General features: G+C 35.1%; 1 protein-coding gene across 1 annotated transcript; it reads right to left on the bottom strand.

Moving 5' to 3' along the window:
• Positions 1-362: 362 nt before the first annotated feature.
• On the bottom strand, positions 363-1,292 carry LOC124225148 (olfactory receptor 2D3-like). Its single transcript, XM_046637612.1, has one exon. It carries the CDS (start codon positions 1,290-1,292, stop codon positions 363-365), a length of 930 nt encoding a protein of 309 aa, XP_046493568.1.
• Positions 1,293-12,193: the final 10,901 nt, after the last annotated feature.

The following is a 12,193-nucleotide window of genomic DNA, read 5'->3' as shown; positions in this document are numbered from 1 at the left end:
TCTTTAGTTATAGTTGTAGGTCTACTCATCCTAATTTCCTTATTAGCTTGTATGGGCTTAGAGAGTAGAGACTGTTTACTTACCTACCTTTCATTCCTTTCCTTCTTCCCTTCATTCCTCCCTTCCTCCCTCTCTCCCTCCCTCCCTTCCTTTCTTTTTATCCCTTTCCTTTTCTTTCTATATTTCTTTCCTGTGTCTAACAAGGTATCTTGCTTTGAATAGGCAATTTGATGAATTTATCTGAGAAAAGATAGGAGAAGAAAAAAAAAGTGGAGGAATGGGATGAAAATGGGAAAAGTTTACAAGAAAATCACTTCTTTCCACATCTCTGAAATTGTCATCATAACCATAGATCCCCACTTTCAAAAAGATTTTGTAGTCACTCTCCTGAGAGCACATTTGACATCCTTGTTCCTCAGACTATAAATGATGGGGTTCAGCATGGGTGTCACTGCTGAGTAGAACACAGAGATCATTTTATCCCTTTCATTCATTATCTTGGAGTATGGCCTCATGTAGGCAAATATTCCTGACCCATAGAAGAGGACAACGACAATGAGATGGGAGCCACAGGTGGAGAAGACCTTGAGTCTACTCTCGCCAGACTGCATCTGGATCACAGTGGAGATAATATTCCAGTAGGAGACAAGGATCAGGGAGACAGGAGTGAGCAGGATGAGCACACCCATTACAAAGATGGCCATTTCTGTGCTGTAGGTATCTGCTGAAGCCAGCTTCATGAGGGCAGGAGGTTCACAAAAAAAATGGTTAATAACATTGTTCCCTCGGTACGGCAGATGCAGTGTGAATATGGTGTCCACCAGAGACCCAAGTGCTCCAATGGCCCAAGACCCGATGGCCAGCTGGACACATACCCCATGTGTCATGATAGTGGAGTAGTGCAGGGGCTTGCAGACAGCCACATACCTGTCATAGGACATCACTGCCAGCAGTGCACCCTCTGTACCCCCAACTAGAAGTAAAACAACTAGCTGTATTGAGCATCCAGCAAAGGAAATGGTTTTCCTCTTTGCCAGAAAGTGGACCAGCACCTGGGGGACTGTGGTAGTGGAAAAACAGAGATCAGCAAAGGATAAGTTTCTGAGAAAAAAGTACATGGGTGTGTGGAGCCTGGAGTCTATGTGAGTGAGCACAATAATAAGCAGATTTCCCAACACAGTCAGCACGTAGAGGATCAGAAAAAGGAAGAAGAGCAAGACTTGTATCTGGGGATCTTGCGAAAGGCCCAGGAAGACAAACTCAGTCACAGAGGTTTGGTTTTCTTCTCCCATGAATATTTACTGCTGTTTATATGTCAGCACCAAGAAAAGAAACACATATTAGTCAGTTATAAAAAAATAACTTAGGTGTTATTAATAAAACTGGGCTGTTGATTTCTATCTCCTAACAGCTTTCACCTATCAGAAGACAGAGCTCTCTCTTTACTCAGTAGTTCTGAAAATTGAAAGCGAGTTCTGATTTTCCCTCTCCTTGAATCTTTTGGTAGCACCAAAGGGGCGGTGCTGTCCTGAATCTGCTGTATGACCAAACCTTGACTGGACTGTGCATAGTCCTGAAAAGACTGGAGCAGAGCTCACAGTGCAGCCTTCCATTTATGTAGATTTGGGAAGCAAACAAATGGACGCCACTTAGATTTTTAAGTTAGATTTTTACGCTGCAAACTGTCTGATAACATTTATGAAGGCTGATTTTTTTCATTATTCTATTTACAAAATAAAAAAAAAAAAAAGCACTCTGAACAAGGAAGGGGAACTAAGGGACAATGTAGTAGTCTGTGATCCTGGCCCTTAAATAAATTTTTCTGTCATTTTTCTTCAATCTGAAGAAGGTGCTGGAGAACATCAGTGAAATTAGCTGCCTCATTGGTCATTCTGCACTCAGGAGCATCCTTTAAATGTGCCCTAATCTGTCCTCCACACTCTTTTACCTCTCTTCACCAAGGTCCTTTGGCCAAAATAATACTAACTATCATGTGTTGGACACTCCTCTGGTGCCAGTAATTATTAATAGCTTCTTTACGTTCACTTTTTGTTTTAAATCCTCTTTTTAAGCCCATATGAGATAGTTGTTATTGCCCCCAGTACACAGACGATGAAACAACCCGCAGAGAAATTTTCAAATCAGTTCCCCTAAGCCTTCCCCACTCTTTCTGAATCCTGAAAATCTTTTTTCTAGTCAAAAACTCATTGTAGAGATTCAACTTTTGCCCAATTCTCTTCACTTATTCCCCACATCCACCGCTTAGAAGACAAACCCACAGACCTTCTCCATTTTAAGAGTTTAGAACTAAACCACCATGGCAGAGCTATCTGTAGGCACAAAAATAACAGTCAGGCATATTTTAACAGATATTTTAAAACATTTTTGGGAGGTCTTGCCCAAATGACAATAGAAGGAATTAAAGGAACAAATGTTGAGAAAAGTGATAAAGATTATTTGCAGATAATTTGACTGCGTATCTTTAAAAAAAAATCAAAAAGAGCCAATTCAATCCTGTGATAACTGCAAAGAAATGAGGTCTGGTACAAGATGAGTAATTGAACATTCTCATGTTAAATACCAAAAGTAACCAAGCTGAAATTTTAGTAAAAAAATTCCTTCACAATCGCTAAACTTAACAAAACGTCCACTTAGGAAGCATTCAAGACCTATTAGAAGGCAACTTTGAAACATGATGCCTGAATTAATGAATAGACACTGATTTTATGACTAGAACAACATAGTCTTATAAAGTTATTCATTACCTCTGAATTAATCCATAAATTCCCTGAAATTCCAACCAAGCTCACAGAGGACTTTTATAAGGGAATTTAATAAGCTTATTATAAATTTTATCTAGATGAGTAATTTTGATAGTAAACAAGGTGTGGAAAAGAAAAATGAGGGAGTAGAGAAAACATATCCTACCAAATATAAAATAGATAATAAATTTCCCTTGCTTACTACTAGTGTATACTGAGCAGGTATAAAACATTTGACTGATAAGTATATTATAGAACTGAGGCAGATCCTAGTATGGATGTAATTTAACTTAAAGATGTCATCTTAAATAAGTATATTACTTTACAAAAGGTATGGGACAAGTGCTTATCATTTTAGAACATTATTATGCAGATGTATACATATGTATGTTTATACATACATATACTGTAAGTATAAACAATAATTAATCCCAAATGCATCTAATTTTTAAAAACATTTAAGTTTTCTATGAAATTATGTAGTGTGTTTATTTGTCTATCTATCCATCTTTGTGTGATAAAAGCTTTCCTAAACACACACACACAATCATAAACAAAAATGCTAACAAACTGGACAACATAAAAATATCAGACTTCTATGTAGTAAATACCACTATAAATGAAATTTCAAAGTAAAATGAATCTGGGAAAATATTTGCAAAGAATTGAACAGAAATTTTTCATTATTTCTAATACATAAAGACCTCTTAAAAATCAATAATTAAAAGCATAATCCATTAGAAGAATGGGGAAAGGATTTAAATACCCCATTCACAAAAAACAAGTAAAACTGAACAATAAACATGAAACAAAAAGATGAATATTAAAACAACAAATAAGATATCATATTTTGCCTTTCAAGTAGAATTTAAAAGAATATAACATCCAGGTTTCGTGGTATAGCAAGGTGACTATGATAGATTGTTCAATGAAAGTAAGCCACAAGACTTTATATATGATATCATTTTAATCTTTTAAATGGAGTGTGAATGGATGTGTGTATTTGTGGTATGTGTGTATTTCCATAGGTATGTCTCCTGCAGTGAGAGTCCATTGGTCATGGACTGCTGTCATTTGCAAGGAAACTGCATAGCTCACTGGTTGGCAGTCGGGGTTCTTCAACTAAACTGCAGGGTTTGAATACAGGGCTTTTCTAGGTGATGTGTGACCACAGAAAATTACTAAGCTTTTCTGTGCTGGGCTTTCCTTATCTGTGAAATGGTGATCTAAATAATACATATCTTATAGTATTTATGTAAACATTAAATAAAGCATAAACTATTTAAAGAATCTAGGACAGCAAACAAGCGTAGCTCATAATATTATATAACATCCCATTATAATAATGAGATCGTGACCTGGAATCAACTGCAAGATTAGGAAAATGGCTGTTAAGGACAAAGCGTAGGAATACATGGCTGCTGTATATGATGGGGAAGAGGCTTATTCCACTATTTTTACTGTTTGCAATATTTTGCTCTCTGTTCATCCTTTATGACCAGAACTGTGTTGCCAGCAAAATTCAATGTCAAGGCCAATTGTAATAGGGGATAATGAGAGGTTTCTAAGTCTGTGGAATGAAGGACAAAGACAAGCATTAGTTTGATTTAATCATGTTATTCTCTCTTTTGTTTGAAACTCTTTTATTATAGATATTTTCAAACACATATAAAAGAGAATAGTACAATAAAATCTCAAGTATCTAACAATAAGATTCATATCTATTAATCAATTTTGATCTATTGATCATTTAATTTATTAGAGTTTGATTGTAATAACAAAATATACTTAAAACTACTTAAAAACTCCTTTATCGTTGAAAGTCTAAAAGATAAATTATTGTCATGTAAGTTTGAAATTAGAACCTAGCCTTTCCCCAAAGTTAAAACTTAAAAAACCAAAATTAAGCATATGTAAGGATTCTTAGGAAAGCTACTGCATCATATCAGGATAGTTTGTATATATGGTTTGTGAATCCAGAGGAAATGGTCTGTTCATGGTGATTATCCCCAGCAAGTGGGATTCCAGTGGGAGCAGGGCAAGCAGCTGAGGGGAGACTTTCATTTTTAATGCCAACCTTTATTGTTTGAGTTATTATACAACTTAGCCTGAATTTTCTACATAAAAAAGAAAATAAAAATTCTTTTAAATAATTGTTTAAAATGAAAACATGAGGGAATAACAATGATGATACAATATGGAGACAGCACAAATTATAGCAATGAAAATAATATTAGAATAGTGAAAAAAACAGAAAGATAAATCATTGGATCAGAATAGACATTAGAACCAGCAAAGGCTGTGTAAAAATTATGTAAATGCTTCCAATAAGCCAGAAAAGTGCACATTATTCAATAAATCATGCTAGAAAAATTGAGTAAATAGTTGGCAAGCAAATGAAGTTTGCCTACCTCATTCATTATAAAAAAAACATTCCAGAGGGATTAAGGATGTATGTCTGTGTATAACGTAAAGACACACATATACAAAAACCTTAGACATTTAAAAATAAGGTGATTTTTCATTGATCTCCTGGTAGAATTTTATCTGAGCATACCAACAAAAGTATAAACTATGAGAGAAGACACTGATACATTTGACTGCAAAAATACTTTAAATCTCTACACATTTGCTCAAACAACACAATAGCAAGAAAACAAATAACGTGATTAAAAAGTGGGCAAAGGAATTGAATAAACGTTCTCAAAAGAAGACATGCAAATGGGCAACAGATATGTGAAAAGATACTTAACGTCAGTAATCATCAGAGAAACACAAATCAAAACCACAATTATATATCACCTCACACCCATTAGAAGAGCTATTATCAAAAAGACAAAAGATAACAAGTGTTGGTGAGGATGTGGAGAAAAGGAAACCTTTGCACGCTGTTGGTAGGAATGCATTTGGTACACAGACTGTGGAAAACAGTATGGAAGTTCACCTCAAGATTAAAAATACAGCTACCACATGATCCAGTAGTTCTCATTTCTGGGTATATGTTCAAAGGACATGAAATCCGTATCTTGAAGAGATATCTGGACTCCCTTGTTCATTGCAGCGTTGTTCACAATAGCCAAGATAGAGAAACAACTTAAGTGTCTGTCAACGGATGAACGGATAAAGAAACTGTGGTATGCATACTACATATTTTATACATATATAGAATAGAATATTATTCAGCATTAAAAAAGAAGGAAATCTTGCCATTTGCAACAACATGGATGAACCTAGTGAACATCATGTTAACTGAAATAAGTCAGATGCAGAAAGACAAACACTGTATGATCTCACTTAGACGTAGAATCTAAAAAAGCTGAACTCATAGAGGCAGAGAGTAGAATGGTGATTACCAGGGACTGGGGGATAAGGAAAATGGGGAAATGTTGGTAAAAGGGAACACAATTTCAATAATGCAGAATGAATAAGTTCTGGAGATCTAATGTACAGCATGGTGACTATAGTTAATAATACTGTATTGTATTCTTGAAAATTGCTAACATAGTGGGTCTCAATTATTCTAACAAAAAAATTGTAACTGTGATGTGATGGATATATTAACTAGCTTGATTGTGGTAATCATTTCAGAATGTGTATGTGTATCAAAACATCACACTGTATACCTGAAATTTTAAAGTTAAAAACATGGAAAAATAACTGTAACATACACAGCAGATCAAGGATTAATATCCTTAGCATAGAAACTCTAATGATAAATTACTGAGAAAATGTTATAAATATTACAGGAGAAAAGCATAAATGTGAATTGACAATTCATAATGAGTAAAATTCAATATCAGTAACTGATATTAATCATAATGAGTAAAATTCAATATCAGTAAAATTAAACAGTGGCAAATAAGATTAGATGCTTTTTTTGGTAATCAAATGGGCATGATTTTTAAAAACGTATAATATTCAATGGTAATGAGATTCTTATTTTGGTGGCAATATAAATTAATAAGATAAATTAATGAGAAAATGTTATAAATATTACAGGAGAAAAGCATAAATGTGAATTGACAATTCATAATGAGTAAAATTCAATATCAGTAAAATTAAACAGTGACAAATAAGATTAGATGCTTTTTTTGGTAATCAAATGGGCATGATTTTTAAAAATGTATAATATTCAATGGTAATGAGATTCTTATTTTGTTGGCAATATAAATTACTAAAACCTGCATGAGGGGTAATTTGTCAATATATAGAAAGTGCATTAAAATGAGCAATATACTTTGATAAAGTAAATTTCAAACATTATTTTGTCATAAATAAATTTAATATTTGGTCAAAAAGTAATATGGCAAAATGAATCTGTGAGGATGTTTATCACAATATCAATTGTAATTATATAGCTTTGAAGAAAGACAAATATTCTTAAACAAATATAGAACATCTAAATGATGAAATACAATGCAACCACTGAAAAAATGTAAAATTATTTTATGACACCAAAAATGTTTGCATTATATTTAAGATAGAAAAGTGGTTATAAAAATATTTTACACTATAATTCTCATATTAAAATTTGTCTCACACGAAGTGTGCATGTGTTGTGTTTTTCTGAGTGATGGGATTATAAGTGACTTTTTCTTTTTATCTTTATGTGATTTTATAGTTTCCAAGTGCTCTATAATAAAAACATTGTTTAGTGATCAGAAAATAAATAATCTTTCACTCAATCCTTTATAATCTGGAACCCGCCTACTTCTTCACTCTCGTCTCTTGCCTCTTCCTATGTTCTGACTTTATGTTCTGGAACATTATAAATATCCTTTTCTAAAAGCTGCTATTCATTGAGAGGTCCTGCATTAAACTCTTTAGAGTCATTATCTCATTAATCTTTAGAATGACCTTACTCTTTGGTAATATCATCTTTCCATTTTACGTAAATAATGAAACTGAGCCTTAGAATAATCAAGTAAATTTTCAATAACTGGGATTGGAATCCAGGTCCCTGGATCCAAGCTCCATGCTCTTAACCACTTCACATACTGTCTATTTTTCAAAACCTAAAAATGTCAAAATAACAATTAATGTGATAGAGAAGAGCAAGAGTGAAACCAAGCAGACTTCCATTTTGCTGTGCACTGACATGAACACTAGCCTTTCTTGAGACTTATTATTTTCTTGTTTTCTCTGTTTTTCTTAATTTTGCTTTCATCTCTTTAATTTCATTACTAAGTATTCTCAATACTTTTTATTCTAAAGAGAAAAAGGCAGTATAATTTACCATAGCCAAGAGGTGGAAGCAATCCAAGTATCCATCAATGGATGAATGGATACACAAAATGTGATCTATACATACAGAGGAATATTGTTCAGCCTCTAAAAAGGAAATCCTGTCACGTGCCTTAACATGAATGAGCCTTGAAGACATTATGCTAAGTGAAATGAGCCAGTCACCAAAATAGAAATACTGTATGATTCCACTTATATGAGGTGTCTAGAGCAGACAAACTCATAGAGACAAAGTAGGATGGTGATTGCCAGAAGTTAGGGGAAGGGAGAAATGATCAGTTGTTCAATGGGTAGAGAGTTTCAGTTTTGCAAGATGAAAGAGTTCTAGAGATCTGTTACACAACAATGTGAATATAGTCAACACTACTGAAGTGTACACTTAAAAATGGTTAAGATAGAAATTTTTATGTTATTTGGCTTTTTACTACTATTAAAAAAATGATATTTTCCACAGGAGAAGAAAAGTGAGAAAAGCAGCCACAACTTCCCTTGATGGTACCGTTCTTTGTTATCCATTATCTAACTTTTGCTTATGCTTTTATTACCCAATTTATCAAGTACGTGCTCAGCATTTACTACACCTACTTCTTGTCATATCATTGACTCTTCTAATCCTTTCAATCTCATTTTTATTTCCATGACTGTATTGAAACCAAAGACGCTCTTTTATCCAAGCAATAGACTTTTCTCATCCAGTATCCCCTTCAGTCTCTATGGCATTTGGCATAATTTAACCATAAATATTTCTTAAAATCTCTCCTTTCTGTGATTATAGGAGACTGTATCTCACTACTTTCCGTCTTCTCTTCTGCTATATCTTAATTATGTTCTCTAAACATCCCCAGGTTGTTACTTCTGATTTCTTCTGGTTGTCTACATCCCATATAGGAAAAAGAATTACAAAAAATTGCAAATTATACTACTACAAAATTATGCATCCTTATCTTAGCTTCCTATCATTCTTGCAATTATTTTCAAATTCTCTGAGTGGTCTGTCTTCTGCCAACATATACGTCATAAATTTAGCCTCTTCCACATCTTTTATCCTACTCTTCAGCAAAAAAAAAAAAAAAAAAAATCTGCAGTTCTCCTAAACTTCACATTCCTTCACAGGAGCATTCTGGTCCCTCTGACTTTCACCATCTATTATTTGCTTAGAATCAGTATCAATATAATTGCGTTCTTAAAGTTCTTTACTCAGTGCACAAGGTACAGTTGACTGTTATCTTCACAAAGTCCAGGAAAATATTTGTACATATTTCTTTTCATATAGTTGTTACACTGTCTTTTAAGTATTTGATTAAATGTTTGTCTGCCTGGACTGAGTGATTTCTTCAAGATAGTAAAACATATATCATTTATCTCTACTACATACACATATATCAATATCACCTGACACGCACACACATATACATACATATAGAGAGAGGAAGTTTAAAAGTGAGTTTAACGAGTGAATAAATAGACACATGCCAACACTCCATACCAACACGTTAGCACACCAACAGATTCATCTCTCAAGAGAAATTTAAGTGAGAAGAGGGGGCTATGTTGGCTGTTGAGATGTTGACTCTGATCTGGGTTTGGGAAGATCTTGACTGAAAATCCCAGGACTGATCACCAGGTTAAAGAGAGTGAATGAACTGACTGACAGCCACATCTGGATGAAGAAGGATGAGTTCAATGTGACAGGAGCCAAGACACCAGGATCTGTGCTTGCCTGCACATATTAGCGTACTCAAACAGCCTTGTGTGGCCATCCAGGGACATCTGACCACACAGAGATCCTGTCTGTATCCTCTGGGGCAGAAGGTTCAGGTTTCATCCCCATCCTGCCTACTCCCAGTGTCCAAACCCAAGTGGCTAAAAGGATTATGGAAGGAATCCCAGAAAGGAGAGCATGGAAAAAGTGAGGGGCAAAGGAGAGTCTGGCAGATTAGCTTTTGGTGTGAAAGGAGAGGCAGTGGGTGTTCACAGCCCTTGCAGTCACTCTAGTATCCCTTGTCTATAGCTTAATCCTCCCCAGAGGAGTTGAAGAAGAGGATTCATGAGGCTATTACTCAGGAGAAGCAGCTAAAAAGAAGAGCACACATTCTCCCTAGAAGCCAGATGGAAAAGAGAGAGGGGCAGGAGAGTGAAAGGCAAAGCCCACCCAATGAACGGAATCAAGACTTCAGACTTCCTAAGAGGCTTAATCCCCCGGATAACCCTACTCACTCTCACCTGGAGGACTGGCTTGAGACAAACACAGGACAGGGGGTCAGTGCTGAAGAGAGAAGTTAATGAATGGAGGAAGGTGTTGTTTCTGCAATCTGCTAATCCATTTCCTAATAGGCAGCCTCCTCTGCAGTTTACCAAATAGTCTGAAGGTTGGAACATCATCTGGAATATGAGTCTTATTCTATCCCAAGCCAAGGAGCACCATTTTATTAAAATCTCAAATTCACCAAGCAATCAGTTTAGAGGATTTTTCTGGAAGAAAGTCTTTAAACCTGAGGTCCTAAGGGCTGTTGGAAACAGAGCATTCCCTGGAGAAATCAGTGCTGTTAACTTTTTTAAACCTTTCTACAAGGAGAGAAATACCCTGGGGCATTTTTTTATTGTAATCACAAACTGAAATACTTGAATCTCATCTGATGTCAGTTTCTGTACTACTGTTTCTCAAACCAGTCTAAGGACCTCTGAGGTCTCCAAATTTTCTGTAAGAATTTTTAAAATAGAGGTTTCAATAATATGTTCACATAAAAGGCAGCTGATATAAGTATATTCTGCATCATCAGGATGAGGCCCCTGAACTAAGACCTGCCAGGGGATTTCAAAACCCTTGTCTGCAGTTGTACTCGAAATGCTTTAATTGTCTTCTACTAACAGGAAAAAATAAACAACTCTAAACTACAGCTACATGACGCAGCATAAGATGTCATGACTGTTTCAATGAAGGCTTTATTGTAGCTGTAGGGGAGAAGAATTTGATACCCTAAAATGTGTCTCTTTGGCTTGATTATTTTTAAGAACAAAAGACTCAGGAAGAAAATTTGACTTTCCCCCAACTGCCTAACAGAATTTAAGATAGAAGTCCTTTTCCAGAAAGGAGCTATCATCGTAGATAACTATACCATAATATGAACTAGACATGGTAGACAGGGAGGAATCTAGCAAGGCCCATTTGATCAAAGCCCTCTCTATGTCTTACTGTCTTTGTAAGGCACTGCAAATATTTGTTTACCAGACATTTGCCTTTCCATTTCCATTTCTGTGTGAATTACCCTCCTTCCCCTTGAAGTCCAAAACCACTATTCCCAATATTCTCCTTTGTCTTTAGCTGAAGATGGTATTTAAGGTGGTGGCTTGAGCCATTTTGTCAAGTTACTCAGTTTTCCTGGGCTTCTCCTATGTATACGTGTTATTAAATTTATTTGATTTTCTCCTGTTATCCTGTCACATATTAATTTAATTTTTAGGCTAGCCAGAAGAACCTGGAAGGGTCGAGGAATATTTCTTCCTCCCTCACATAGCTATTCAAATACAGAAGAGTGGTGTGATAACTAAGTCAGCATATAACACAGGGCCATAAAAACAAATCCAAAAGAGAATTCTTGATTTCCCCACCAAACTTCTTCCTTTTTAAATGTCCCCGTTATCCACAGCATTGCTCAGGTCTAAGACTTATCAGGGATACTTTATTCCTCTCTTTTTTCATCTTGTACATCTTACTTACCCACTTCTCTTACCATCTTCCCTTCTTCTCCATTGGCACAATACTAGTTAAGACCACCATCTCTCCCATTGGCTACTGTGATAGAGCTCAATCTTACTGACTGATTTTCTTATTACCTTGCTTGTCCACTTACAGTCCATTCTCCATATACACTCAAAGTGACCTTTTAAAAGCATAATGTAAGGATGAATTTCTATTGAATGTAAAACAAAATCAATAGCCTTTTCAAGACTTCTAAGACTGTAATTGGTGGAATTGTGTCACTCAAAAAGACATATCCACTTGGAACCTCAGAAAGTGACCTTATTTTGAATAAAAGTGAAAAGAATATTTAGTTAATAAATGAATTAGATATTCATTCAATAAATGAACTTATATAAACTGTGCTATTGAAATCAATGTTGTATGGATTGACTTAAAACAAAAGCAACAATTACACACCAGTGACATAAATGAAGGAAAACTTATT

This window comes from Equus quagga, chromosome 14 (assembly GCF_021613505.1).
Source record: "Equus quagga isolate Etosha38 chromosome 14, UCLA_HA_Equagga_1.0, whole genome shotgun sequence".
NCBI lineage: Eukaryota > Metazoa > Chordata > Mammalia > Perissodactyla > Equidae > Equus > Equus quagga.
Note: the sequence above shows the minus strand (reverse complement) of the source record. Positions and strands in the feature narration are given on the sequence as shown.